The sequence below is a fragment of the Formica exsecta genome, unplaced genomic scaffold, assembly GCF_003651465.1.
Source record: "Formica exsecta isolate Colony F162 unplaced genomic scaffold, ASM365146v1 scaffold272, whole genome shotgun sequence".
Classification (NCBI taxonomy): Eukaryota; Metazoa; Arthropoda; class Insecta; order Hymenoptera; family Formicidae; genus Formica; species Formica exsecta.
In genome coordinates this window covers 145,691-172,546 of record NW_021849984.1, presented here as the reverse complement: position 1 = coordinate 172,546, position 26,856 = coordinate 145,691, and the positions used below count along the sequence as shown (strand labels likewise).

General features: G+C 32.2%; 3 protein-coding genes across 14 annotated transcripts in view; 1 reads left to right on the top strand and 2 right to left on the bottom strand.

Moving 5' to 3' along the window:
* LOC115237108 (serine hydroxymethyltransferase, cytosolic) overlaps positions 1 to 6,612 on the bottom strand; it is a 10,599-nt gene extending 3,987 nt beyond the window's left edge. Inside the window, exons 1-4 of one of the 4 annotated variants that reach the window (XM_029809956.1) lie at positions 6,472 to 6,612; positions 6,183 to 6,392; positions 5,842 to 5,989; positions 5,149 to 5,376 (exon numbers count right to left, since the gene is read on the bottom strand). In XM_029809956.1, the coding sequence (XP_029665816.1) occupies positions 5,149 to 5,376; positions 5,842 to 5,989; positions 6,183 to 6,352 (546 nt within the window). In that variant the 5' untranslated portion in view covers positions 6,353 to 6,392; positions 6,472 to 6,612. Of the gene's footprint in view, positions 1 to 126; positions 408 to 1,631; positions 2,296 to 3,984; positions 4,102 to 5,148; positions 5,377 to 5,841; positions 5,990 to 6,182; positions 6,393 to 6,471 lie in introns of those variants that run through there. The other 3 variants (XM_029809957.1, XM_029809958.1, XM_029809959.1) reach the window with 3 other exon arrangements.
* A 2,122-nt stretch (positions 6,613 to 8,734) lies between these two features.
* Positions 8,735 to 26,856, top strand: LOC115237073 (protein dopey-1 homolog). 9 transcript variants are annotated; one of them, XR_003884304.1, is made up of 27 exons: positions 8,735 to 9,191; positions 10,061 to 10,295; positions 10,450 to 10,727; positions 10,819 to 10,984; positions 11,137 to 11,326; positions 11,412 to 11,587; positions 11,688 to 11,954; positions 12,048 to 13,590; positions 13,680 to 13,942; positions 14,023 to 15,154; positions 15,270 to 15,692; positions 15,861 to 16,171; positions 16,329 to 16,530; positions 16,920 to 17,315; positions 17,421 to 17,557; positions 17,643 to 17,799; positions 17,914 to 18,285; positions 18,410 to 18,548; positions 18,771 to 18,942; positions 19,034 to 19,245; positions 19,337 to 19,489; positions 19,595 to 19,790; positions 20,361 to 20,375; positions 20,775 to 20,942; positions 21,011 to 21,122; positions 23,529 to 24,023; positions 24,885 to 26,856. XR_003884304.1 is itself a non-coding variant. In XM_029809901.1 (26 exons), the coding sequence occupies exons 2-26, from the start codon at positions 10,240 to 10,242 to the stop codon at positions 23,736 to 23,738; spliced, it is 7,389 nt and encodes a 2,462-aa protein (XP_029665761.1). In that variant the 5' UTR covers positions 8,735 to 9,191; positions 10,061 to 10,239; the 3' UTR covers positions 23,739 to 24,152. The 9 variants fall into 9 exon arrangements, 8 of the variants coding, with proteins under 8 accessions (XP_029665761.1, XP_029665760.1, XP_029665755.1 ...); XM_029809901.1 differs by lacking the exon at positions 24,885 to 26,856 and having other exon boundaries at positions 20,364 to 20,375; positions 20,829 to 20,942; positions 23,529 to 24,152; XM_029809900.1 differs by lacking the exon at positions 24,885 to 26,856 and having other exon boundaries at positions 20,829 to 20,942; positions 23,529 to 24,152.
* Positions 21,128 to 23,217, bottom strand: LOC115237075. The gene is made up of 2 exons (XM_029809903.1): positions 22,718 to 23,217; positions 21,128 to 21,834 (listed from the first exon to the last, which is right to left on the bottom strand). The coding sequence occupies exons 1-2, from the start codon at positions 22,776 to 22,778 to the stop codon at positions 21,302 to 21,304; spliced, it is 594 nt and encodes a 197-aa protein (XP_029665763.1). The 5' UTR covers positions 22,779 to 23,217; the 3' UTR covers positions 21,128 to 21,301.

The following is a 26,856-nucleotide window of genomic DNA, read 5'->3' as shown; positions in this document are numbered from 1 at the left end:
TACATATATTATATAAAATTGTATATATATTTTTTTACATCTTATAAAAAAATGGACAGTTATAAAATTATAGTTACTATTTAAATAACAATAATAAATCATTAAATTTTTTCAATTTAACATTACCTTGTAATCAATTTATAAAAATTAATCAAATTGTATAACAAAGCTTCGTTAATCCACACTTTGAATCACTTCAAAAAGCGAATGTGCTAGCTCGAGTGAAACTCAATATCATATAAGACATACTGCATGCATTTATTGACTCATATATACTTCATCAAAGTTCAAAGTTTTCATCGATAACCCCGCATATAATGTGTAAGCGACAAATATATTATGTGTAACATCAGCATGTTTTGGAATATAGTGATCGATTATACTTCGTTTCTCGACATTCTATAGATACCAGATAAATAAATCTTCCTTATGAATATTATGCAATAAATATATCAATGTAACGTGAAGACAAATAAGATAATTTGCAATAAATTAAAAATACATCTTATATATAAAAATTAAATAAAAATATCAAATAATTGTTCGTAATTTTTATGTGTTGAAATCCGTCATAATATTTATATAATTTTCTTTTGTGTCTGATATTATCGCACGTATATCAGATAATAAGTTACAAACAAAAATAATTCTTTATTTCTAGAAAGAAAATTATATCGGTAAATAGGAAAAAGAACTTGAGAAAATTAATTACAAAAGTGCGAAAAAATAAAAAATATTTTATATGTATAATTATATCGAATAAATATTAATTTACAATAATGTAGAGAAAATTTGTTCAAATTTTTTTTTTTTTTTTTTTACAATGAAAAAAATTTGGTATGTATTTTATTTTCAAATTTGAAAATATTTAATCGTGTTAAGCTAAATACAAATCTATATTAAAATTTTTTCAAATTTAACATTCATATAAAACTTTAAAGAACAGTTTTTTTTATGACTCTCTATATCAGAGAATTCGAAAATTATATTTCATTGAATAATATATAAATCAACGCTTTTTTCTATTTTTTTTTTTTGACAATGAAAAAAATTTGATATGTATTTTATTTTCAAATTTGAAAATATTTAATCGTGTTAGGCTAAATACAAATCTATATTAAAATTTTTTCAAATTTAACTTATTCATATGAAACTTTAAAGAACAGTTTTTTTATGACTCTCTATATCAGAGAATTCGAAAATTATATTTCATTGAATAATATATAAATCAACGCTTTTTTCTATTTCATGCCATTTCACGTCCGTTCAATCATAGCACTGTCAAAGTGTTAATCAAGACACTCAGGAAAGTACATAGAAGCATTTTGTAACGACGAGATCATTATACGATTCAAGTTATCAGAGACACCATAGGATCCGTAGTCAGTGATAAATATCGATGCGCGACTTTATTAATTTAACATAATAAAACATCTACGTATGTATTTTCTCAGATATCACGTTCGATAAAATAAAAATTGAGCGATCGACTTTTCTAAAGCCGATTTAATCTGATAAGAATATATAATTATTAATATATAATTGTTAATCACAGAGGCAATTGTTAGGCGCAGCAAACGTCGCTTTTGCCGCGACGCGCGCAAGATTTTAACGAAACGATTTTTACTTACTCGCTCCGGTATGCGATACGAGGTTGAAAGATGTATACCTCTGCGACATGGAGGGCCACAGACGTTTGGGACATGTCCTTGATCAGCGAAATTCTTTATATAGTGGCTTCGGGCCCGTAGCAGGTTCTCGACCAATTGAAAACCGCGGCGATTCAAACTCAACCAATTCCTGGCCATCATCGCGCATGTACTGACGGTGATCAGCTGAGACCGAAAGCGTGCGTGCGTACGTTCGCTGCACGTGATGTAACTAAGTTTTACGCGTGATTTCGTGTCTTCTTAACACGTTTTTGCCTCGTCAGTCACGCGAGTCGATATGTGCGATTTCTGTTTACAAATTCAAAGCACACTTCGCGACGCGTGATACTACGTCCAACGGACGGAAATCCAAAAAGAATAAGAGCCAAAGCACAATACTCGGTTTCTTTCTTTCTTCTTTTTTCTTTGTTGGATTACCGTCCTCCTAGACGCAGTATCATGTGTGTTATACGTGATTTTATAATATTCGGTTTATTGATTTCGACCACTGTGTTTCAGAAATAATCTGGTCATGCATATTGTGGTACTAAATGAAGCATCAGCTGAGCGCAAAAAGTGCGCATGTGTTTCATAACGTCATGAGCGCGCCAATGTTGAACGATTATAGTATTTTAAATACTTTTTATTTTTCTTTTTAATATTTTTCACAACTTTTTCGACAAATTTTAAAAGGATTAATGTTTAAGAAATATTATTTTTTTATTTATGTATCTCTTACTTTCGTAGTTATATCTTAATATTTTCAATTCTCTCTCTCTCTCTCTCTTTCTTAAAAATAAAAAGCAGATCTTGTACATAAATTTTGTTGTATGTAATTTTCTCTCTAATCTGTATCTTTATATTTATATTTTTATTTTATGATACCATTTTATGATTTTTATTTTTTTTCTCTTATTATGTTTTATTACACATAATATCACACACCAATCTTTACTTCTAAAACGGTTAAAATATCGTATATTCTAAATTATATTATTACATCATCAATTCTATATACCGGTAAGATTTTGTGACACGATAAAACACCTTCAACTTTCAATTAATCTCTGAGTCTCTGATGCATATTTGCATATACAACAACAAAATATATTAAAATTCTCTATAAGGTTCACGGTTAAATACTTAAATCACGAGAACCGTATCTTCATTATGTTAAAAAAGAAATGTTCACACGTAATGTGGAATTCGCGCGAATAATAATTTGAAGCGAGTTCTAATCGCAAAACGGATTGTTTCGACGGCGGACAAGTTGTAGACTAGTAAAGGCGAATCACGGAATTTGAAAGTGAGTGAACGATCGATGACTTTTTCTTGTTTTGCCTGGACCGCTATACACCGGCCAGTCTAGTTTTTATCAAGATAGACATCCGAATGCTTTCCCTTATCACACATGCTTGGCGTCTCTCGACGCGATATTGCTGTTACTAACTCTTATCGCACGATAATTTTAATTTGTTTTTGTTTTGAGACATTTTTTTCACTTCCTAAACATATATACATGTAATGAAATATTTGCAGTAAAAATTTAATCTTAAATAATTTTTTAGAAAAAAGAAGGATGCAATGTACTTTACATTGTAAAATGAAACAAACAATTGAATGGAACTGTGGAATCGCCTACACAATTATTAACTTTTTTCTTTTTAATTTTATCATGCAAGAACAGTGTCAATATTTGCATGTCTGTTTATAGTTTCGCATTCGAAATGGTATCGGTTTGAAAGTGTATAACAAATATATAACGATAATCGCAATGAAGAGAAAGCTAAAATACAATTACGAAAGTAATAGAGATGATATCTCCCCTACAAAGTGCAAAGTCCAAAGTAATTAAGAAACTATATTGAGGAACGAGGCAACATCTCATCAGTGAACAAGATAATGGTATCTATTGAAAGGGAGAAAAAGATGATAGAAAGAGTGATCAGATATTCCCATGTAAATAAAGAATAAGATGAAGGGGCGCTCTCTCTCTCTCTCTCTCTCTCTCTCTCTATGAAAGACGATTCCTTAAAGCTACCATGAGAGAAAAGAGAATCAAGAGAAAGTTGATTTAAAGAAGAAAGACTGATAACATTATTATATCCTAATATAAAATAAATAATTAATTAAGAAGATGGAAATAATAGGAGGAGAATATCGTGAGAGATACGCTGTCATGTTTCAAAATATAGCATCATTAAAAAAAATACACTCTGTGTTTTATCAAGAGAGAAATGAAATGAATTTTGTCGCACGCAATAACTCGTCACGTTGATAACACGTCTCATTACGCTCCGGTCTTTCACCTCGATTTTGCAAAATAAGCATTTACTTGTGACGCAATATGTATTGATGTAACGATGTAATCGAATGTGGAGAGAACACAATGATGAGTACGTCGGAATTCAGCCGAAGAAACTCCCAAGTAGAAAAATGTCCAAAAACTGATTTCAAGTCAGAAACTGATTACAGAACACTGGTCAGTTTTTATTATTTTCAATTTACTGAACGGTAACTGCTTAACGACCGAGTAAAAATATATGCTTAGATAAAATCCTATTTAGATAGTAGCTACTAATCAGTACATAGATATAATTTTATTTTTTAATAATTTTTTATCATTAATTAGCTGATACTGTGAAAAAAAGCAGTTTTCTGAACAAAAATAGCCAGAAACCAATCAGGTCACACAAATCAATAAATGATAACTGCTTTATGTCTAGCAAGAACTCAGAACATGCTAGTTATTATATTCTAAACTCATACGAAACAAACTGATCCATATAAAGACAACCAAAACTCACAATATTCTGGCTATTATTTTCTGATCAAGAGAATATTGAGATTACTAGTTACAGTTTGGCATATTTCCTTCGGAAATAATACGTGTGATTTCTTTTGGAATACCATAAATCTTTATAAATCTGACATGAGAATTAAAAGTGTATAAGAAAGATTGATACATCCGCACAGTGATGCATTTAATTTCTTAATGTGCTCTTTTCATCGTGATTGTAGAATGGCAATGTGGTACTGAAGCAAAAACAACTTAATCAACTATACGAGAATTCCCAATCTAATGTTAGAGAAAGTTGAATTAATAATATGCTTGCATATGTAGTGCTCTTTGCAGTTGCTAATGTTCCAAAACATAATTTTTTCACCAGCTTATTATACATAACAGTTAAATATATTCGAATTTATTTAGCACACAAACTTGGAGTATATAGTCGAATTCTTTTATTCATAACCAATATCTCTATCCTTAATCAACCAATATATCCTATAAACTCAACTTCATTGTTTTTTCACCATTTCACATTATCACACATTGAACTATCTTTACATGTTAGCTTGACATTACGTATTGTCAATATCTAATAGATGATACAAACGGAAAAAGAAATATCTTCATAATATGCGTAACAAACGTAATATTGAATATAATAACACATTCATTTGTATTGCTTTTATTATTATTTTTCTTTATGCATACCTGGGAAAGATCTCTTTGAAAGACGTTTTTGACTTCTTGAGGAATATCCTCTTTTTTGACTTCTTGCAAAACGTTTTCCAGCTCTGAATTTTTTATGTAAACCAGCATATAAGCATTAATGCAATATTTCACAGTCAGGCAAGTATCCTTGCCTTGACCACCATAATTGTGTTCGATAGCTTCCTGCTTTGTACACCGCGAGACAACATCATCGTCGAACTTGTACCACTGCCATGGAACAGATGGAGCAAAATCTTTCAATGTCATTTATAATATTATTATATAATATATTAATGTAATAAATTAAGAAATTAATAAGAAAAATTGATACTAATGTAATATTGAAATCATGTAATTATCTTTGAAAGAAATGCATAAGCAAGATAATATATGATTATTCTGCGTAGTATGCCTTTAAAAACTTAAAAAGAATTTTTTTTAGACTTTATAAAAAAAATAACATTTTGTAAATACCAAAGATGTAAATATATATGGCTGTGAAGGACATTAATTTATTGTTTTGATCAGAATATAAAAATAACTAGTTGCTAAAATTTAAATATAGAATTCAAAATATAGATAGTTATAGAATTGTGTGTGTGTGTGATATGTATACATAAAATATATTAAGAGAATGAAAGAGATTTATATGTATTTAATTACGATAGATGTCAAAACATATATTTTACTTACCTTGCCATTACCAGCAGGATTAATAAATACAACATAGTATCCACCATGATTTTCACTATGAGCCAGAACTGCATATAATGTGTAATCTGCACTTGTTTCTTTGTTTTGCAGATATTTGCCAAGACTAATCTCTTCATAAAATTCAAACCTTAAAAGATAAGTTTACATAACTACTTACACGAGAAATATGAAATAAGATTGATATTTTAGATTTTATAGAAGTTTATATCTTTGTTTTTTAAATATAACTAAAAGGATTATAGGCTATAATTATGGTATATAAATATATACTATCTAACTTAATAAATTGATATAAACTCTGATAAGTTTCAATTTTTTACCTGTCATTACATTTGACAGAACAATCTGTAACTGGATCATACTGGAAACGCATTAAATGTAAATGTAAAACTGGTGGAAATGAAGAAAAGATTACACCCTTTTCTGTTTCTTGTAATCCATGTTCTTCCATGTCGCATTCATTATCGCTGTCGAGACTTCCTGTATTCATATAGTCGCTAAAAGACTCGTAAACTGAAATATAAAAAGATCTATCCATATCTCATCACTTATGTATCACATACTTATGTATCACTTATGTATCACAAAAACATGATGTCCAATATTTACTGTTCTTCTTGTCCTTTATATTTAACTGTATGTCATAAAATGTTTCATCGCTTGTGTATTTATACTCCATGTTTTTGAACTTGATAAATGGGACCATTTTTCCCTCAAACAATTTTGGCACTGTACCTTCTATGCACGTTCCTTTCATTTTGCTCTCCAGCTTACCTAATAGCTAAAAATGTACAAGAATAGTTTATATGTATGTATTAATATAGTACAACAGATAGTTTATAGAGTGGCAATGCAATAAAGTATGTAATGTATTTACCATGCGTAGAAATTTCCGGACATCATCATGCTGTCTGAAAGAATCCAGCGTTTCCCTTCCAAAACTTTCAGTTAATATCTTTGTACTGACAGATTTGTCAGAAAATTGTAATTCGTAAAAAATCCTTTGCAAGGCTAGCACAACAGTCTTACTCAAATCATCGCTTTTTGTTGGTATTTTATACACTGCTTTTCGCAACTAGAAAGAAAATACATTATAAAAGATATATTAAAACAATAGGAATATTACATTTCCCAAGTTCACATTTTACCAACCTGGTTTGTGAAATACATAGTTTGTAATAAAGAATTCATGTAACATATAGCACCTTGATTCTTCAATCCTACATATCCTGTGTGTCTTTTACTGTCCAAACTGACTCCATGGGGTATATCAGCCACTATATAAACCTAAACAAATAAACAAATTACAAACAATAAATATTTAAAAAATCATATATGATATAAACAAATTTCTTTGCAAAAAAATTAATTATACTATTTCAGCAATAATTAAAATGCTAAATATAAATAGCTAAAATAAGGAATCATGAAAAAAAATCACAACAATACTTCAAAAATATTTAGTTATTAATAAAGATATGTTGCAAACCTCAAGCGTGATTGAATCATCTTTGATAAAACCTTTTTCAGGATCTAAAACATCCTCCCATGTCATGAAATCTTGAAAGCCCCAATCATCCTCTTCAGTATAAAAGAGATGTTGTATTTCTATAAAAATATAAATTATATTATTGCAAGAAAAAATGTCCTTTTCGATCAAGATTAAGTTTATGATATATGTTAAAATAAGAAAATTAAAGAACAAGAATTGTATTTACCTCTGCTAAATGGCTTTTGTCCTTCTTTACAAGAAAGGAGGCGTAACTCAGCGACAGCATAACAACTCCATGATATTGATTTACTTTCTTTATTACATTGAAGATAAAATGCAAGTGATTTCTTCAGCTCTCTTGACTTTGTCTGCACTATTATTTTCCATGGTAAATTGTGAACATAACATGCAGGTGATAATTGTGGATTTTCCATTTTGGATACATTCTCAACAGTATATCGAAAAGTCGCTTCGGACGCAGCCTCATCTAAAAAAAACAAAAACAAACATGGAGTGTATAATATATGAAGAAAAGAATTTTCATCAAGATATTAGGTTTGTTCGCGTTGCTTGAACTTTTTGCTGGCACTAACGGTTCCGGCATAAATTAACAGTTACGGCCTGCATAAATCAGCCTTTAGAGTTAGATGAACCGGGTAGATCCCAGTTGCACACAGTGTTCTCAACCTAAAAGAGGGCGTTTTTGGTACCAGGGCCGTAAAATTATGGTACATTGAAAAAAACTATGGTACATTTTCGTAAAAATGTTTTTCATGTGCGGGAAACTTTGTTAATATGTGAGCGTTGTATTGTTATAATCTTAGAAAAATTGATTTAACTTGCTTATCAAAGTGTCTGTAAATGTTTTTCGACATTTAAATATTTGTCGATTTCACTTAATATTTCCCATTAATAGTATAATAATATGTAAACAAATATTGCCAATGTCTATTCCTTTTAAAAATGATATTTGTAAACATTCCATATGAATTTTATACAACATTAGATGGAATGTATTTAAGCTTTTGCATAAGTAGAATAACTATTTTATAAGTTTATAATAAGTCAATGTATTAACTACAAGTGGAATTTATCTTGTCACAAATGTATTTGTAATTTTGACAAGTCTGTAATTTTGGTGCTCGCAGATTGAAGGATAATCTTGTGAAAAAGATATTAATATAATATATTCCATAATTTATTAGTTTTTCTTCACTTTCTTTTTTGTTTGTGCACAATTATCAAGAGAAAATAATAGTATATGGTGGTAGATTTTACATATATTTTGTATTAAAAAATACAATTATTTGTTTTGAAGATTGAACATACAAAAGTACAATTATTTATTTTAAAAATAATTAAACTTTGGAGAACCATTCAATATACATATATTCCTATATCGAATCTAAAAGATGTATTTGTTAAGTGAGAGCGCTCGTTCGATGATTGCACAATTTATTAAATTTCCCGAATGCAACCATTATGCACGCGCGCGGTGACATATACGCCACGCAGCACGCAGTGCGCGTAAAATTCTATGTCGTCATCGCATTATCGCAACCGTCCGACAATTCACATTATCGAGCGGATAAAGAAGGAGATATTAACGGAAAAGGGAAAATTTCGTGGTTCATTGCTTGATCCCGTCGAAAAATTTATTCCGATCGAAGATATAGTACATATTATTGTGGTGATCAGTGTGTGCGTGTGTATATGTGACAAGCGTGGATTCACGTATTTGCTGAGTGCTTTTAATTGACGAACATGCATCGATGCTCCGATGGTCATCTTTGCCATCTCCATCGATGGCATATGTACGAAATGTCAATATTTGGAGGTGAGTCGTTTTTCGTGCAAGCGAGTGTTTAGTGCTTCATCAATTTCGAAAATCAGACCACGATCGAAAGCGCGCCTCGCGTCAAACGACTCTCTCGTTGGAGACAGCTGGAGGTCAGCTGGGGTACCGTTCTCTCAATCGGCTACGTGTCAAAAGTCAAGAATTCTCTTGTGGAGACTTCTTGATAAAGGAATTACAATTTTAAATAGAGATTAAATTCAAAGCGTATAAACGGTAAATTACTACTGAATATTCCGAAGAAAACGGAACTCTGTGTCGTGACGAGATAACCAAGCTGATAGCGACCCGATAGATTGGTTGTGTAAACACAATGATCAGTCATGAACCGCGATTTGATTATATTTCATAGACGGTTATTCATTCGGTGAGGAAAAGTATGATAATCGTTCTTTTTGAATTCACAAAAAATATCTTAGGTTTTCTAGATGAAAATATTGAATTTAGATTAATGCTCTGTAACTCTGTAAGATTAGACAAAAATAAACCTTTACCATTGAACAGTATAATTCGGAAAAATCAGAAAAGTATAATAGTGACTTCGAGTATCTTAAAATCATAGAACGCCGCAACGATTACCGCGCGGTAAAAAGTGATGGCTCTCGCACCAGTGTTGCCAAAATGCTCTGTAACTCTGTAAGATTAGACAAAAATATATATGCGATTGTGAGGAATAAATATGTATATATATATATGTGTGTAGTTCATAGAAATTACCGTAATAATAGAAGATATAAATTCTAGGTATTGAGAGAGAGAGAGAGAAGTGTCTCCTTATCTAAATACATATATATATATGTGTAGTTCACACACATAGAAATTACCGTAATAATAGAAGATATAAATTCTAGGTATTGAAGTGTCTCCTTATCTAAATACGATGTGTTGTATGATAAGATCTGTGGTATAAGCAGGAGGAACTTTGCAATGATTCACTTTAAGAAATATAATTGGAATTATGTAGAGTGATGCCAAGAGATAATATTACACAGCTTACTTAGTCGTAAAGTGTATTATAAAAAAAACAGCAATGGGTTCCATTGCTCTAGAGGAGTACGAGTTAATGAAGGACTCGAAGTATCGAGTGTAAGTAAAATGTAATAATGAATATAAATTACCATTTAAGATTCTACAAACTTCAACGATTATAATTTCTATGTATTACAAAAACTACTAATATTTTCCTACTCCATAGTTTTAATTGAAAAGTTTATTGTAAAATATTGTATTTGTTATATAGCTATGTGAATGCTGTTGATAAGGCTCTAAAAAGCTTTGAATATACGAGCGAATGGGCAGATCTAATTTCTGCATTAGGAAAGCTTAACAAAGTGCTGCTAAGTCATATGAAGTTTCCTGTTATTCCAAGGAGAATTAAAATATCAAAAAGATTAGCCCAATGCATGCATCCAGCATTACCATCTGGTGTTCATTTGAAAGCTTTAGAAACGTATGACATTATTTTTAAGTGTATGGGCACTAATAGACTCAGCCATGAGCTATTTATCTATAGCGCAGGTACATATGTATATGTGTTGAGTAAAAGAAAAGAAAATAATCACACAGACAATTTTAAGTCATTCTATATGTTGATCTATCTCTTTAATAGGACTGTTTCCATTATTGGGTCATGCTGCTATGAATGTCAGACCGTCATTATTAACAGTATATGAGACACACTTTGTGCCACTTGGCGAAAGGTTGAGACCAGGATTAAGCGGTTTTTTAAGCGGTGTCCTTTTAGGTTTAGAAGATGGATCTGATCATTTTGACAGGTTATTACATTATTGACATTTTGTATGTGAGGCTATTAAACATTTTTTTCATATATTAATTTTTTTTTAAATATAGTATTTGTGAATTTATGCATAAATAATTCATACTGCACATAGAAAAATATTTGTGAGTATATATATTATTTTATCAGAACAAATTCCTTACTGGAGAAAGTATGCGATGGCGTGGGTGCAGAACACTTTTATGCGTGTCTCTGGGATTGTTTAGCTTCAAATTCTGGCATTCGCTTGCCCGCTATATCATTTGTGCTCGCACACTTCAATAAAAAACTGACAATGGAGGAGCAAAAATACATTATGGGTACTAATATTAAAATTATGGTAAGAAAAGAAAGTTTATATTTTGAATATTAGATATATTTTTAAGAATACTAGATCTTTTAATGTTCTGACTTAAATAAATTAGGTATCAGCTTTATGCGCAGGAGTACAAGACACTTCAGTGCTAGTACAAAGAAGTGCACTGGATTTTCTATTAATAGGTTTTCCTATACATAACAGTCAATTGACACATCAAGATATGATATTATTAATCAAAGCTGCTCTAGTTACTATATTGCGAAGAGACATGAGCTTAAATAGGTAAAAGAAAATATAATATATATATATATATATACATGATACTTTCTTCTTTAAAAAATGTCTCATACTTTACTTACTATACATATTTTCTATTGTGTAGACGTTTGTTTGCTTGGTTATTGGGCACTGAAGTAAGTACATCAATTTTAAAGAAGAATCACATAACTGTGAACACTAAGGAGCATTCTGTAACATATTTTGATATATATTCGAAAAAAATGCTAGTCGAAGCAATAAAATATCTGCTTAAAGAAGTGTGTGAAGAAAATTCACAGGATTTAAAGCCATATAGAATACTTATCTCATTACTTGATAAGGTGGATATTGGACCAGTAATTTTGGACGATATTCTATTTGAAGTGTTTAGGTGAGTATGATTTTACAATATGATATGAAAAAAATGATAATTGCTACTAATCATTTTCCTAAAAATATTTTATATCTGTGCATTATATCATAGGACATTTTATAATGCCTGTAAACAATCTGCACTGAATCATATACCAAAAACAAATGAAGTAGTGAAATCTGCGAATCTGTTATTTTCAACTTTGGAACCATCCTACATCTGGATACATTGTGGACATCTATTTGAGAAGGCCTGTAATAAAAGAGCAAAAACACAAGTTACCATAGAAGATGTTATGCCGAATTTAGTGGAAGTATGCATACTAACAGAATTCTTACTCGAAACAGTATCATTGGACGCATTTATAGACACTCCATCTGAGCATCTTCCTGGTTTGTTTTATGAAATAATTAGCAAGCTTTTATATCATATCAATATTTTGTCTTCGATGGAGATCTCGAAAAGTCTCAAATTGTGCGCCAAGATTTTGTCGAAGGTACAACCGACAATGGTAACGACTCACGCGGACAAGTATGAAATAGATACCAAAGTAGACGCTTCTTTGAATAACATTACAGTTCCTAGCGATAATTCCCTAACGGCGATTCCTTTGGAAAAAAGTCAGTCGGATAGTAAGTTGAATAAGGCCGATATATCCGGTACCTCTTTCGCGGAGAAAAGTCCGAGTACGAGAAGAAGAGCTAATTCCGGCGGCGCCGCTAAGAGGAGCGAGAAAAAATCAAAGAAGAAGGGGAGTAAAAGCACTTCCAAGTTAACCGACACGTACACCATACAAGCCGATGGTACCAACATATCGGTCGTAGTGAACGAGGACGCCAAATCTTTACCTAGGAATAAAAGCATGGACGATATTAAAGCGAGCTGCGTCGAAACCGATGCAATAAGCTCTTCCTCGAATAATAAACTGTCCACCACGTCAAAATACATGACGAATGTCAGTCCAATGGGATCGACGGGATCCTTATGTAGGGGACCATCTCCGGCATTTCAGGCACAGCACTCCATGTTAGAAAAGTGCCTTCGTCAATATGAAATATTTTACGTCAAATTAATTAGCAACCGAATACTTAGCAAGGAAAGAACAGTGCAAGATATGTTCAATCATTTGGTGGTGTCTTGCCCAAGAAAGAGTTTCGACGAGAGAATGCGTTGTTTGGAACTTCTGCTGAATTCCAGATTAAATATGGAGGACTCTGGATTCTTTAGTCAAGATGTATCCGTAACAGAGGATACCAAGTGCCTGGATATTTTTCACCTATTTCTCGATATCGTAGCGCATTCGGAATGGAACGAGGCCATGAAAATAGCGTCCAGCTTGTTTGTGGAATTATCCACATTTCCAAAATATTTCTTGACCGGCGACGATGTACTCGTGGAAGAAGAACCCAAATTTGAGCACGTTCTTCCGGATTGGTTAAAAGTTTTAATAGTCTGTTCCTGCTGGTTACAGAAGCAACCGGCGTTACAATTAACGAGCATCGCTACATTATTGGACTTAGTGGCATTATTGAAAGCACATAACGACGTCGAGATACATCCGAAAAGCGGAGAAGGCGTAACGACGGTGATTATGGTGCCGTTGTTGAAACAATGGCACATTACCTACTTGATGCAATACACTAATGTATTTCAGGTATGTAATATCGTCCTCGTAATATTTTTTTATGTTCGACATGTAATTGGCTAAAACAAAATATTAAAAAAATAATCGCTTAATAAAAGGTATTGGCACATTCCTTGTGGCATCATTTGGGCGAGCTTCCCGCTCATAAGTTTAGGATGCGTTGCGTAGAACTGTTGCACGAATTGCATCACGCTTTATACAATTCCTGCGACGCAGTCGAGGATTTAATAGGATCTGCTCTCACCTCCGAGAATCCTGAAAGAAAGATCGAAGCATTCAGTAGATTTGCTACTTTGTGGCATTTAGGACGAGAAATCGAGACGAATCCAAGGTTACGCGGCTGTCTCAGAATTTTTGACCAGTAAGTAAGAAAATTGTGATTTATTTAGTTAATTAATATTACGAATTTCACAAAACAGCTTGTTCCTGTTTTTTGTCTAGATCTTTATTAAAAATGTTGGACAATCTTCAACTTGCGGACAACTCGCCGTTAAAACTATTAGCTCAATCGTGGCTACTACATTCCTTGATGCGCGGCGATATATCGCGTGTAATAGATCCCTTACTGACAATACTTTTAGATCCATCCACATGCCGTATGAGCGTCCTCCACGTTAGTATACAACACAGTAATACCGTCCTAACGAAAAACGATCCGGTGGAGGAAAAATCAGAGGTTCAAGATGACACAGAAGGCGCCGCGAAAATTTATGCGATTAGTTCGGTCGACGGCAATGTGATATATCACGTGAGCGATAACGTGGACGAGGATAAAAAGTGGAAGAAAGGCAAGAAAAAAAAACAGATGATAAATCCCGTGAAAATAAAACGGATTTTTGCCGTAACGACGTTAGCGACTGGTGATAATTGCAATCACTATGTTACGGAAAGAAATCAATTTATGAAAGAACTCGAAGTGCCGCCTAGCATATCTGGCAATCGAAAGATTTCCGTGTTTGTGAATCCTCTCTCGATCAATTGTAATGAAAACTCAAACGATTCCTTGACAGAAGACGATTCGCTGCCCAGTATACGCAAAACAAACTTGACAACGGAATTGCTTAAGAATGCCACCCGCTTCAAAAAGATTGATTTTGATAAAGGTTCCACTGCCAGTTTAGACGAAAGTCTTTTCGAATCGGCAAACTCTAGTTTGAAGGTGAAGGATAAGAGTAGCTTCAAAAAACTAAACGACGACGTCGACTCATCTCTAGATTCTATAACAAATAGCTTGGACTCGAGCAGTCCCGAAGTAACTAATAAACAATCCAAACAGAAAAAAGAACCTGTCGTGATGCCGGGCAGTTCCAGGGAAATAGCGGGCACTATCATAAAAGGCAGATATTACAGTACGAACGAATTTAACACGAATTATGATCATGAAATCGGTAGTTTCGAAGCGAGCGCGGAGGTGCCCAGTTGGACGATGGACGACGACGACGGTGATCTGGACGTCAGCACCACCGCGGAAGAATATTTTAGCAATTCCAGCGCCAGTATAGTCGAAGAGATTTTAAATGAAGTGCTCGATCGCGCAATGCAATTATGCGATATCGCCGAACCGCCGAAAAATGCAAGTATTTTTTATACAATGTTGTCATTTATTTTGTGTCAGAATTGCAATCAGTTGATTTGGCAAAATGATATAAGAATTACAATATTCTTTCAACGAGATTTTCTATTTGCAGGAGGAAGTTCCGCAGCACCCCGCAAAAATTAATCGAAATGTCGGTCTGGGTGTTCACAATCTTCACTCCCACATGTTGCTCTACTGCGGAGTATATGATTCGGTCAGAACCCTTTACGTTTTGCGCACCCTCAGGAACGAACTTTTGACAAATACGCGAATGTTTCTGTGTTGCGCGGCGACGACCGGTGCGGCGAATGCGACGAAGAATACAGTGCTATTAAATCTATTGGCGAGGCATCGGAAAAGTGTTTTCGGCAGAAATTTTCACGGTGATATAGCTAACACGGAATTTATAGCAGCTTATAGGAGTAGTATGTATCTCGAGGTCCTGATAAGCGTGTGTCTGTACTTTGCAAGAAGCTATTATCCAAATCTCGGACAGATGAGGCTTACATATGAAGAAATTGCGGGTAACCGTCAGGTATGTATGTTCTATTTTAAAAAATATTCTTTATCTTTTTAAATATTATTCATGTGTATCTGCAAAGAAACAATTGCAATTTTAAATATTTTATTAAACTTATTAATTTTTTCCTTCTTTTAGTTGATATTGTTTTAACATTGACAAAAATTATTATCTTTTACACAGGTACAACTTGCAAGTGCAGAATTATTAACGCTAATATTTTCCGAGTTAATTCCAATTGTTCGCGATTCTGGGAAAGGTTTCAGTTGCTACATAGTCGACCTGCTGACTAAATGTAAAGTACAAAAGGTTGCTCTACACTGTCTCGTATCCAGTGTTATGAGTATGAAGAACGCTCATAAGGAAAATGAAGACGTTTTCACATTTACCGAAGAAATCGTATTGTTTAACGATCCGTTTATCGATAACGATGTTAACAAATGTAAATATAGAGCGAGCGATCATACGGAAGCTTTCCAGATACAATTATTACGGTAAATATATGCAACAAATTTACAATAGGAATATTTTATACGTCTAATCCATTGTGATTGTGATGAAATTATCCAAAGTTTGCGTTAGTATCAAAATTATATTCAATCACACTCGTGTAATTTAATTTGTATAACAATTACTTTATTATCTTTTAAGATTACTGTTAGCGTTAATTATGTTGGAGCATCAGTGTAGTAGTCAGAAGGGAGAGGAGATTAATCCAACGACATCATCTATGCCAAGTTCACCGACACGGACTCTGCCGAGTTTAATCGGAAACAGTTTGAAATATATTTCTGGGGCAGCGATACCGCAGCAACCAATGTTTCTCGCTAGTATCCTTAGTGCACTGCAACTCGTATGTAATTTGTTTGCGTATCGATATATTATACTGTCAGATTGATCCTATGCTTCTCATGTATACTTTTGCAAAGTACTTTTTAAAATGAATTAAAATGCAATAGATTATGTATATATATAAATTTTTACTTTTTTTAATTTTAATATATATTTATATATATATTATATGATATATATATTCCATTATTATCACACAAAAATTTATTATGTTAATTTTTACTTTTTCAATTCTTTACTATTTCTTTATTTTATTCACATCAGAATTCAATCACAACAAATTATAGAAATACTAAATATGTATATAAAGTCATGGATTGATCTAATTATTAAGCGGAGAATCAATGATCGATTAAACAAATGATTTATGCATTCAATAAAATTTTGTAGAATCATATGAGGCATCTTCATCAACATTGGACAACTCTTGTTACATCCAGTCTTCCTTTTATGGGAGCATCTTTAACATCTGTTGTAACATCAGTTATTCATCAACTGTGCAGTAATATTGAACATCTAGCGTCGTATTATATCAACGAGGGGACAACATCAAAGTTACAAGATATAAGCACGGTAGAATGCTGTTTGCCTGCGGATTACACAGTGACACATCTTGAGGCTTTGACATACTTGCTGCATTATTGTCTATTAGATACCTCTCAACAAATTGGATTCTCGTTTAATCAGCCGCTAAGCGGTACAATACAAACGGGAATTCCTGGTGCTAATCCCGGACAAATTTTCAACAATCTTATACACGTTTTTATGCCGAGTCCACTTTCTCCGGTTAGTTAGATAAAGTATATTCTCCTGTAAATTTTAATATTTAATAGAAATCATCAATTTTAGTTGGTTTCCAGAGTTATAGAAAAGTTTTCATATTTTTCATAGGATCTATCCACAACAAAGGATAAAACTGGCGCAACTGAACTGCAACAACATGCTAGAAGAACAGCATTAAGTCATTTACCGAGAATAATAGCATCTTTATCTGCCTTGTGGCAAGCAGTTCTAGCAACAAAAGACAAGTATGTGAAATGTTTATATTTGTTTATATTTTTTCAAAGAAATTGTTTATATTCATAATGTACTCTTTTTAACAACAATGTACAGCGAACAAGCCAGTTGCGTGGTGGGCAGTCCGAGAATAGTCAAATATCAGTTGTTGGAACTCTTATCCCCAATCTCTTTCCATCATGGAGCCAACTTTCTAGCTGCAGTCGCGGTTGCTTGGCACGAAAGACGTCAACCGTCCGCCGCGTCTAAGAAGGTAATCAACGTTATCTATATAATTAAAGAAAAGGGATAACGAAATTAGAAAAACTAATAATATTATTAGTCTTAAAGAAAATATTTTATTTAGTAAAAATTCGTTTCGATGCAGATACTTCCAGAAGCCTGTCCCAATCAACAAGTAATGGTTCATTTGGTTAGCGCTATTCGCGTTATGCCGATTGACACTTTGGTACACACTGTGCATCAGGTAGTGAAAACACCACCGCCGATACACGGGATCAAACAGGATTTCTCACTAGAAGTCTCAGTACTGGAATTACTTTATATATATATGCAGAGTAACACGTCGCAGTCGCTTATCGAGTCTTGGGCGTCCTTGCTCAGTTTATTGAAAGATGGTTTATCGCTAACAGCACCTGCTCAATTTCTTTTGCTGGCTATACTAAATGAATATGTACAAAAGTGTCCGCCTATGCAAGAAAAGAAAGATATCAAAGACTTGCAAGATGTATCAGCCAAGGTGATTATCTTGTGTTATGCTTTATAATGCCGTATAATTAATAACACAATGATATTAATGTAATATTATAATATTTTACAATATTACATAATACATAAATTTATTTATAATAAATGCGTTTTAGTTGATAGAATCGTGTTCGCAAATAGCTGGCGCATGTCTAGAACAAACAACATGGCTAAGAAGAAATTTGGCTGTTCGAGAAGATGTGTTCGAAGTAGTGGAAGGCTCTTCGGAAGGTAAAGAGGGAAAAAATGGTGCTGGTGCGTAAGATATGCATTTCATTTCGTAGATATCAGATTCAATATTAAATTAAAGAATTTTTAAAGCATAACGCACAAATTCCATTTCTGTTATCAAACTTTATTTGTTTTTATTTTTTAGTTTTTATTTTTTATTTCTTGTTTTTTTATGCTATCTGTGACAATTGCAAATAACTTCTAAATTTTTCTTATGGTATATTCAATGCGAATTTTATCTTGCAGTAACACCTGGAACTCCACCTAATGCGGCATACAGTGTTCAAGCGCAGGCAGTATTAGCGGAAATACTTGCGCCATTGTTGGATGTCAGTTACGGTTCGCTAGAAAAAGAGCGCGTGGTAACGCTGCTAACAAATCTCATGTATAATGTCACACCTTATCTGAAAAATCATACGTGAGTTTAGAAATTGACTGTGAATATAAAAATTTTGTATAAATTTAAGACTCATACGAAAAAATAATATTTTATTTAATTATTTTTACAGTATAAAGAATATCGCCTCATTCACTGCATGTTCTCAATTATTGGCTTCTTTGTCGGGTTATCAATACACGAGAAAAGCATGGCGCAAAGACGTTTTAGACCTGTTACTTGATCCAGCCTTTTTCCAAATGACACCGTCCTGTCTGCCATACTGGAGAACTATAATAGACAATCTGATGACGCATGATAATACTACCTTCAGAGATTTAATGAGTAATGCACACATTCTATCACATTACAATGCGTTTGTTTGTTTATAATCAATATAGAAATTAACATATTACACAATTGTTTCATCAAAAAGATCGCGTGTCTATGGCTCAAGGCAGCGGAATCAGTATATTCTCTTCAAAGGAACAAGAGTATGAGCAGAAAGCACAACTTTTAAAGCGATTGGCATTCGTTATCCTTTGCAGCGAGATGGATCAGTATCATAAATATATGCCAGAGATACAAGGTGAATATATAAAAAGAATATTTATAAAATATATATAGAATATATATAATACATATATAATATCACCTAGTACAACTGTTTCTATTGATTATTTTGCGCTTTCAGAACGTTTAGCAGATAGTCTACGCCTACCTCAAGTGATCCCATCTATCCAGGCACAAGTATTTTTATGTTTTCGCGTATTACTATTAAGAATGTCGCCACAACACGCGACATCCTTGTGGCCAGTCATAGTGAGCGAGCTTGTTCAAGTCTTTCTTTATATCGAGCAAGAATTGAGTACGGACAGCGAAGAATTCAGGTATGCAAATTTTTTCAATCCCTGTGCTTTCTCATGCTTATGGGATACTGTTGCTTCGTGTGCATGTCCATTTACGATACGCGATTGGGATTATTTCCTTTAAAGTATCAAGGGATTACTTTGTTTTTTATATTTCAAAACTATGCATTTTATTCTGATTTTCAAGGAATGATTATAATCAGCAAGAAGAGTTTTGCGATGAAGATCTTGCTATAGATATATTATCAGTGCACTGACATGATTTGCATGGTAATAGTCCGAATTGATTTTGAAATCGGTATCGTGATTAAATTTGATAATCTGACCTAACGTTCTAAAATACTCGAAATATAAACGATGAATGCTCCATAAAAAATAAATGCAAGACATAAAAGCGATTTTACTTTTCGAGATATTAAGAATGTTAAGTAGCAGAATGTTGGCAGAAAATTTGTCTGTATATGTCCCCTCTCCTCCCCTCATTAACATGGATACTATCTAATATCGTACTGTTTTTGGCTCTCTGTTTCGGCATCCTCGCGATTTGGTGGAATTTGTGGTGCCTCCGTAACTTGAATGGTGTTGGGACAGCAGTCGTCATAGCAGGTAATTTGATAGTCCAACATATAACGTACATATGGCACATATATGCATACTGTTAATGTTGAATAAAGGCACTCGAGCGTATAGTGGCGTAAGAAGTACTTTTTCAGTATCTAGATACTCGGAGCAAAATGGATGAAATGCATACTCATCTAGTATAGAGAAAGATACTTTGAGAGAGAACTTACTTTACACCACTATTCGAGTATCAGAGAATAACACAGAGAATAACACATTAATAGCAATCATGTAACTTTTCATTGATCGAGCTCTGGGGAAAATTCTGTATCTGTTTATTGTAGCTTGCCTAAAAGCAATTGTGTAGTTTTCAGATTTCATGCTATTGTTTGTAAGAGAGTTTAATTTAAATAACACAAAACGCTTGGATTCGTATATGCACAGTTCACATATTAAATTGCTATCGGCCTTGGACTCATCGTGGGCTGTTAACGCTAGCAATGGACTTCAGGCACACGGACATCCTCACTGGTTGCAACTGCAACTAGCTGCCGCCAAGCTGTTAGACCTCGCGTTACTGTTGCCCGCACACAGATTACCGCAATTTCAAATGTAAGTAGAGAGGACGACCGACGATGTATTTTATTTGAGGAATAATGTATTACTTTGTTGATTTACAGGTATAAATGGGCATTCGTTGGAGACGCAGCGGCAGGATGCACGGATAACAACAATCTATCCTCGGACTTTGTACCGCATATTACAAGAATAGCGAAATTGATGGATAATAAGGTAAGTTTTCTCGATTATAACTCTCTTTATTTGTAATACACAGTAAATTATTCGGCACATTTTAATAATAATTATAATATAATTAATTATACTTTTCATGTCGCAAAAAAAGTAACTTAACGAAGCTCATTGAAAAAATATCGTAAATATTATGTATCGATATACAATATATTTTACGATTATATTTGGTAATTATAATTGTCTTCTGACGAACATTGCTCGGGTAATAGACATTTTTGAGTTTTCTCGTCGAAAACGTATTCTTCCTTGCACTCGCATCCGCTTTTGCACGGTGTGTAACAATCTACTACGTCTCGCTTCAAACACGTGAATTGACAAAGGCAATGCGTCCAGACCGATTTGTCGTCGCATTCATGAAAAAATTTGGAACGTGTATAATCAAATTCGTCGTAATCGTATCCGGGAATTCGATGCTTAGTGTATCTGTAAACTTTTTCGGGTAATTTGTACCAACCAAATTGCTTGTTTTTGAACAGATCTTTCTTCTTAAAGGAATCAACATTATTCCCGAAGGCAGGGAGATTCGAATCGGGATAATTTGTGTCGTGCCAATTTTCCGTATCATCGAAAACCTTTGTGATATAAAAATCTTCTTGAGCAGCGCTGCTATATTTTTTATCAGAACCTCCCGAATCCGCTGATAGATCTTCATAGAAATCAAAATCATTATATTCGGGATCATCCCTGTATTCTGGAACAAATATATTAATTAAATTATTGTAATCTTCATTAAGTGAATACGCACATCGGTAAAGCCTCATATAAAGGTGCGTCCGGAAATCCTACTCGTAGGGTAGAGTAACATTTAATATTTAAATTATTCAGAATAAAAGAAGCAAAGATTTCTTTGTCCTAATCAAAAAATATGATATAATATAATATTTTTAACAATATTTTAAAACACCAGAATAAAAGGATTAAATGATACATTTCAGTAAAAGAAAATTGGATTCATTAAATTAATTTGATAGAAAAGATCGTCGTACTACAGCCATGTTTTAATTAATATTCGCCAAGTAGGATCACAATTAACTTTGATTAAAGCCATTTAAAACATTGAAAATATAATTGTAATAGATGGAGAAAGAGTATTCTTATGTTCATGAATGTTTATGAATAATATTTATAGATAAATATATACACAAAATGTATTTTTTTTTAATAGAGGCGCGCCCTTTTTTCAAACTGCCGACTTTGAATCAATTTTTCTTTTACAAGAATGTCAAGATATCTATAACTCGCGAGTTTATGAGCGATTTAAAATATAAACATTTTTATTTTTGAAAAACAAGTTTCAGAGAAGGAAAATATGTAAATTAAAAGGTTGTATTAAATGATAAAATTGCTCGAAGTTTGCGCTAACGAAAAATCGATTTAAAAAAGCAGTTTTCAAAAGAAATGTGTTTATTGTGAAAAACATCCTGTATAACTGAAAGTGCAAACTTCACAGACAAAATGTAAGAAACGACAAATGAAAAGGAGAAAGAAAGTACGTTACATGAATCTGTTACTCTTTAATAAAGATGAATAAATATTACACATACGCACACACATTATGTCGTTTTAATACTCACGTGCAGTAACAATTATTATGGTGGACAGAACATAACAAAGTAAGACTTGCAACCAAGCCATTGTATTGTAGTCGCTTCTATAACTGTCCACAAACTACTGTGTGCTAGGATTATATCGCACGAGTATTCTCAATTATTATGACCCTACTCCGTGTATCGGTTCCATTTAAAGACATTGCTATTGCAACGCAAAAACTCTATTTAATCTAACTGTTTCTGCTGATGTATGTTGACAGCTTAGATTAAAGAAATTGGGGTTTAGGACAAGCATAGAAGTTTCGATTATATTACTCTTTAATTATTTGAGATAATTAATATTTCAGATTATGTATAAAAATAAAAATTATCGCACGCAGGTATATACTCGGTGTGTGTATACACATGCACAGTAACTGAAATACTTATTTTGGTACCATGAGAAATCATTGTATACATATATTCGTTTTTGCAACTAAGCCAATACAGCTCTCTAGTCAGTCGCAGTAGATATTGCACAACATTTTCGATGCTACAAACACAATTTTTCATTTTTCTTGCATGTTATTTAACATTGTTCCTTAATTATATACGAAATTCTTTACATCTTTTGTTATAATGGTAAAATATTCCATAATTATTGAATGTAAAAAGTTTAACAATTGCAAAAAAAAAATAATTGACTTTTTGCTAAAGAAAAATCAAATTTTATCAATTAGACACTTTTCAATTAGGCATTTTTTATATATTATATATGCAACCGGATTTGAGAAGAAATTCTTTTTCATGAAGAAAATAGCTTTTCTTGATTTTTCTCACATTCTCTTTTTTTCAGTTTAAACCAGAAGGATCACCGCCCAAAAGGAACCCAGGAGAACTTTTACTGACATCAAATAACGTTCGCTCTCTGCAAGACTTGCATCACTTCTTCTCAAGTCTTAGTCGCGCCACATGCGACACGTACGTGCCGATAAATAATACACAGTTGGAGACTGTAATCGAGCAAGACTTTCTTGAAAAAATGCCGACCATGCCAACGAGATAGTAGGGATGCGTAAAGGTACATAAATAATTTGTCAATCAGGAAGTGTAACAAATATATTGTTAAAAAACTTTATCCTTTGATATATTTATATAAAAAAAAGAAATATAAATAAGATATTTCGCATTCGCGCCGCATTTAAAAGTATTCTGTCTATACGTAAATACTACATTGTATAAACACAATTAGAATGCAGATATCTAGAAAACACGCCGACTGCTCTTAGCTCTTGCTGTTAAAATATAGACGTCCGATTAAAATTTGCTTAAAAAAGAAAAGGAGAAAAAGGTTAACCATATTTTGATTAAAACATCAAAGTAATAGATAAGAGTGATACAATAAGAATGGACTTTAGATATTCTACATGGATAAATTTTAATTGTATGAAGGAAAATGAAGGAAAAAATTTATATATATGTCAAAAATTGTTAATTATAATGGTAAAATATTCCATAATTATTGAATGTAAAAAGTTTAACAATTGCAAAAAAAAAATAATTGACTTTTTGCTAAAGAAAAATCAAATTTTATCAATTAGACACTTTTCAATTAGGCATTTTTTATATATTATATATGCAACCGGATTTGAGAAGAAATTCTTTTTCATGAAGAAAATAGCTTTTCTTGATTTTTCTCACATTCTCTTTTTTTCAGTTTAAACCAGAAGGATCACCGCCCAAAAGGAACCCAGGAGAACTTTTACTGACATCAAATAACGTTCGCTCTCTGCAAGACTTGCATCACTTCTTCTCAAGTCTTAGTCGCGCCACATGCGACACGTACGTGCCGATAAATAATACACAGTTGGAGACTGTAATCGAGCAAGACTTTCTTGAAAAAATGCCGACCATGCCAACGAGATAGTAGGGATGCGTAAAGGTACATAAATAATTTGTCAATCAGGAAGTGTAACAAATATATTGTTAAAAAACTTTATCCTTTGATATATTTATATAAAAAAAAGAAATATAAATAAGATATTTCGCATTCGCGCCGCATTTAAAAGTATTCTGTCTATACGTAAATACTACATTGTATAAACACAATTAGAATGCAGATATCTAGAAAACACGCCGACTGCTCTTAGCTCTTGCTGTTAAAATATAGACGTCCGATTAAAATTTGCTTAAAAAAGAAAAGGAGAAAAAGGTTAACCATATTTTGGAAAATGAAGGAAAGAATTTATATATATGTCAAAAATTGTTAATTCCTTCATGGACAAATTGATTGTAGATAAAATAAGAAATATCTTTTTTAGTTAGAAAGGGAGAGAGAGAGAAAAGGAACCAGGAATGAATCTGAAGCACGTAATTAATTTTTTGTTACTTGTTTTTATCAGTTAAGCTTTTGACTCGTCTCCTCATTCGGTTGTGAATAGTTATCAGCATGTACAATATAGCACGCTGAATTTGCACATTGGCCTGTGCTAGTATAAAATTATATAGAGCGTGTACAGTGTAACATATTATACTTACGGAATAAGGTCTTCCCACTATTTTTTGACATATACCTGTCAAATCTTTTTCAATGATTTCCATTTTTCTTTCCTTTTAACTTTGCACATTACTATATTTGAAAGTGATAAAAAAATCTATGTGTGTGTGCATGTGCGCGTGGATATGTCTAGGTTTTTAGAGAGAAATACACACACACATATGGATGATTCTCTACAGATCCTTCAATAGCAATCGCTTTGTTAAAACACAAACAATGAAAGATGAATTATAGGAGATAAAAATTTAAGCAATGTCCTATTTGCAATGTGAAGTTTACAGATTGCGATATAGATTCGCGGATATTAAATAAAAGTATTAAGTAAAAGTTTGTAAACCACAAGCTGTAGGCCTGCATTATCAGGATCCACTCGCTTTAATGCATTTCAGACTATCGAGGATAATTCATCATGAAATTGTTTATGAATTTTCACTCCATCTAAGTTAATCTTTTAATATAAGGCTACCCCGCGTCATATATCGTCAAATACGCTTTGTTTTAATGAACAGACTTTCTAGACAAACTGGTAAATTATATACTGCAGTACTACTGCATCATCGTCTTATATAGCATGCTTGAGAAAAATAAGACACTATATTTTTATGACAAACTAGTTTAATATACACTAAAAAGATTTAATACCAAGAATATCTACCCCAATTTATATGATGTAAGCTTCTTTGCACAGCTAGAAAATAATTGAATTTGAAGTTAATATATAATAAAAAATGTATAGTGTTAATTTCAACAAAAATTTTAAAATTATACTAGACATGTTTGCTAAAACATATATTATTATTTTTCATAACTGTAAATGATCTTATATGTTCTGCTAATGATAATGTCTTTATTAAAGTAAATTTTGAAGCTATAAAGTGATTTTTCTATCCTTATTTAATTAATGAGATCACAAAAATACGTTTGCATATTGGTAGATATTCTTTGTCAATAAAATTCGTGATTTATGAATCCCATATACAATTGTGATTTGTTATATATCTAATATAGAACGTAACAAATCACAATGTGTGGGAAAACAAAATTGAAAGCTCTTACAATGGATTTATTTTTATTTTTTTTAATATAAAAATGCAATATCTAAAAAAAATGTTAAATTGTTTAATTTTGTCATTGTATTTTATGTTGTTATTAATCTGAAATTAAATTCAAAATAAATAAGTAATTTCTAAAAGCAAAACAATTCTTATCTTTAGCAATATTATTGAAGTTACTGCTTGGCACTAATAATAATTAGTTGTAAATGACAGATTTATTTTACTAGTTTGGCAGAGGCTTGTGCAAAGATCTATTGGACATGAAAAAATGTTTATATAATCTAGTTATATATTTGTATACTACACTATATATTTATTTAAAAAATCGATGATATGATTTTTTAATATGTTTACTTTAAGTTTTTCTATAAGTTAATAATTTTTTATGTATCGTCTATAGTTTGTGAGTTAGAATGGTTTATAAACATTTGTTATAGCTAAGAGACAGAGAAATTAAAGTTTCGTCACATATGAAAGCATTAGACAAATATGTATACTTATATGTTGAAAAATCATGTAATTTTATGTAATAAATCTATATTCTACAAATAAATAAATTACTGTAAAATATA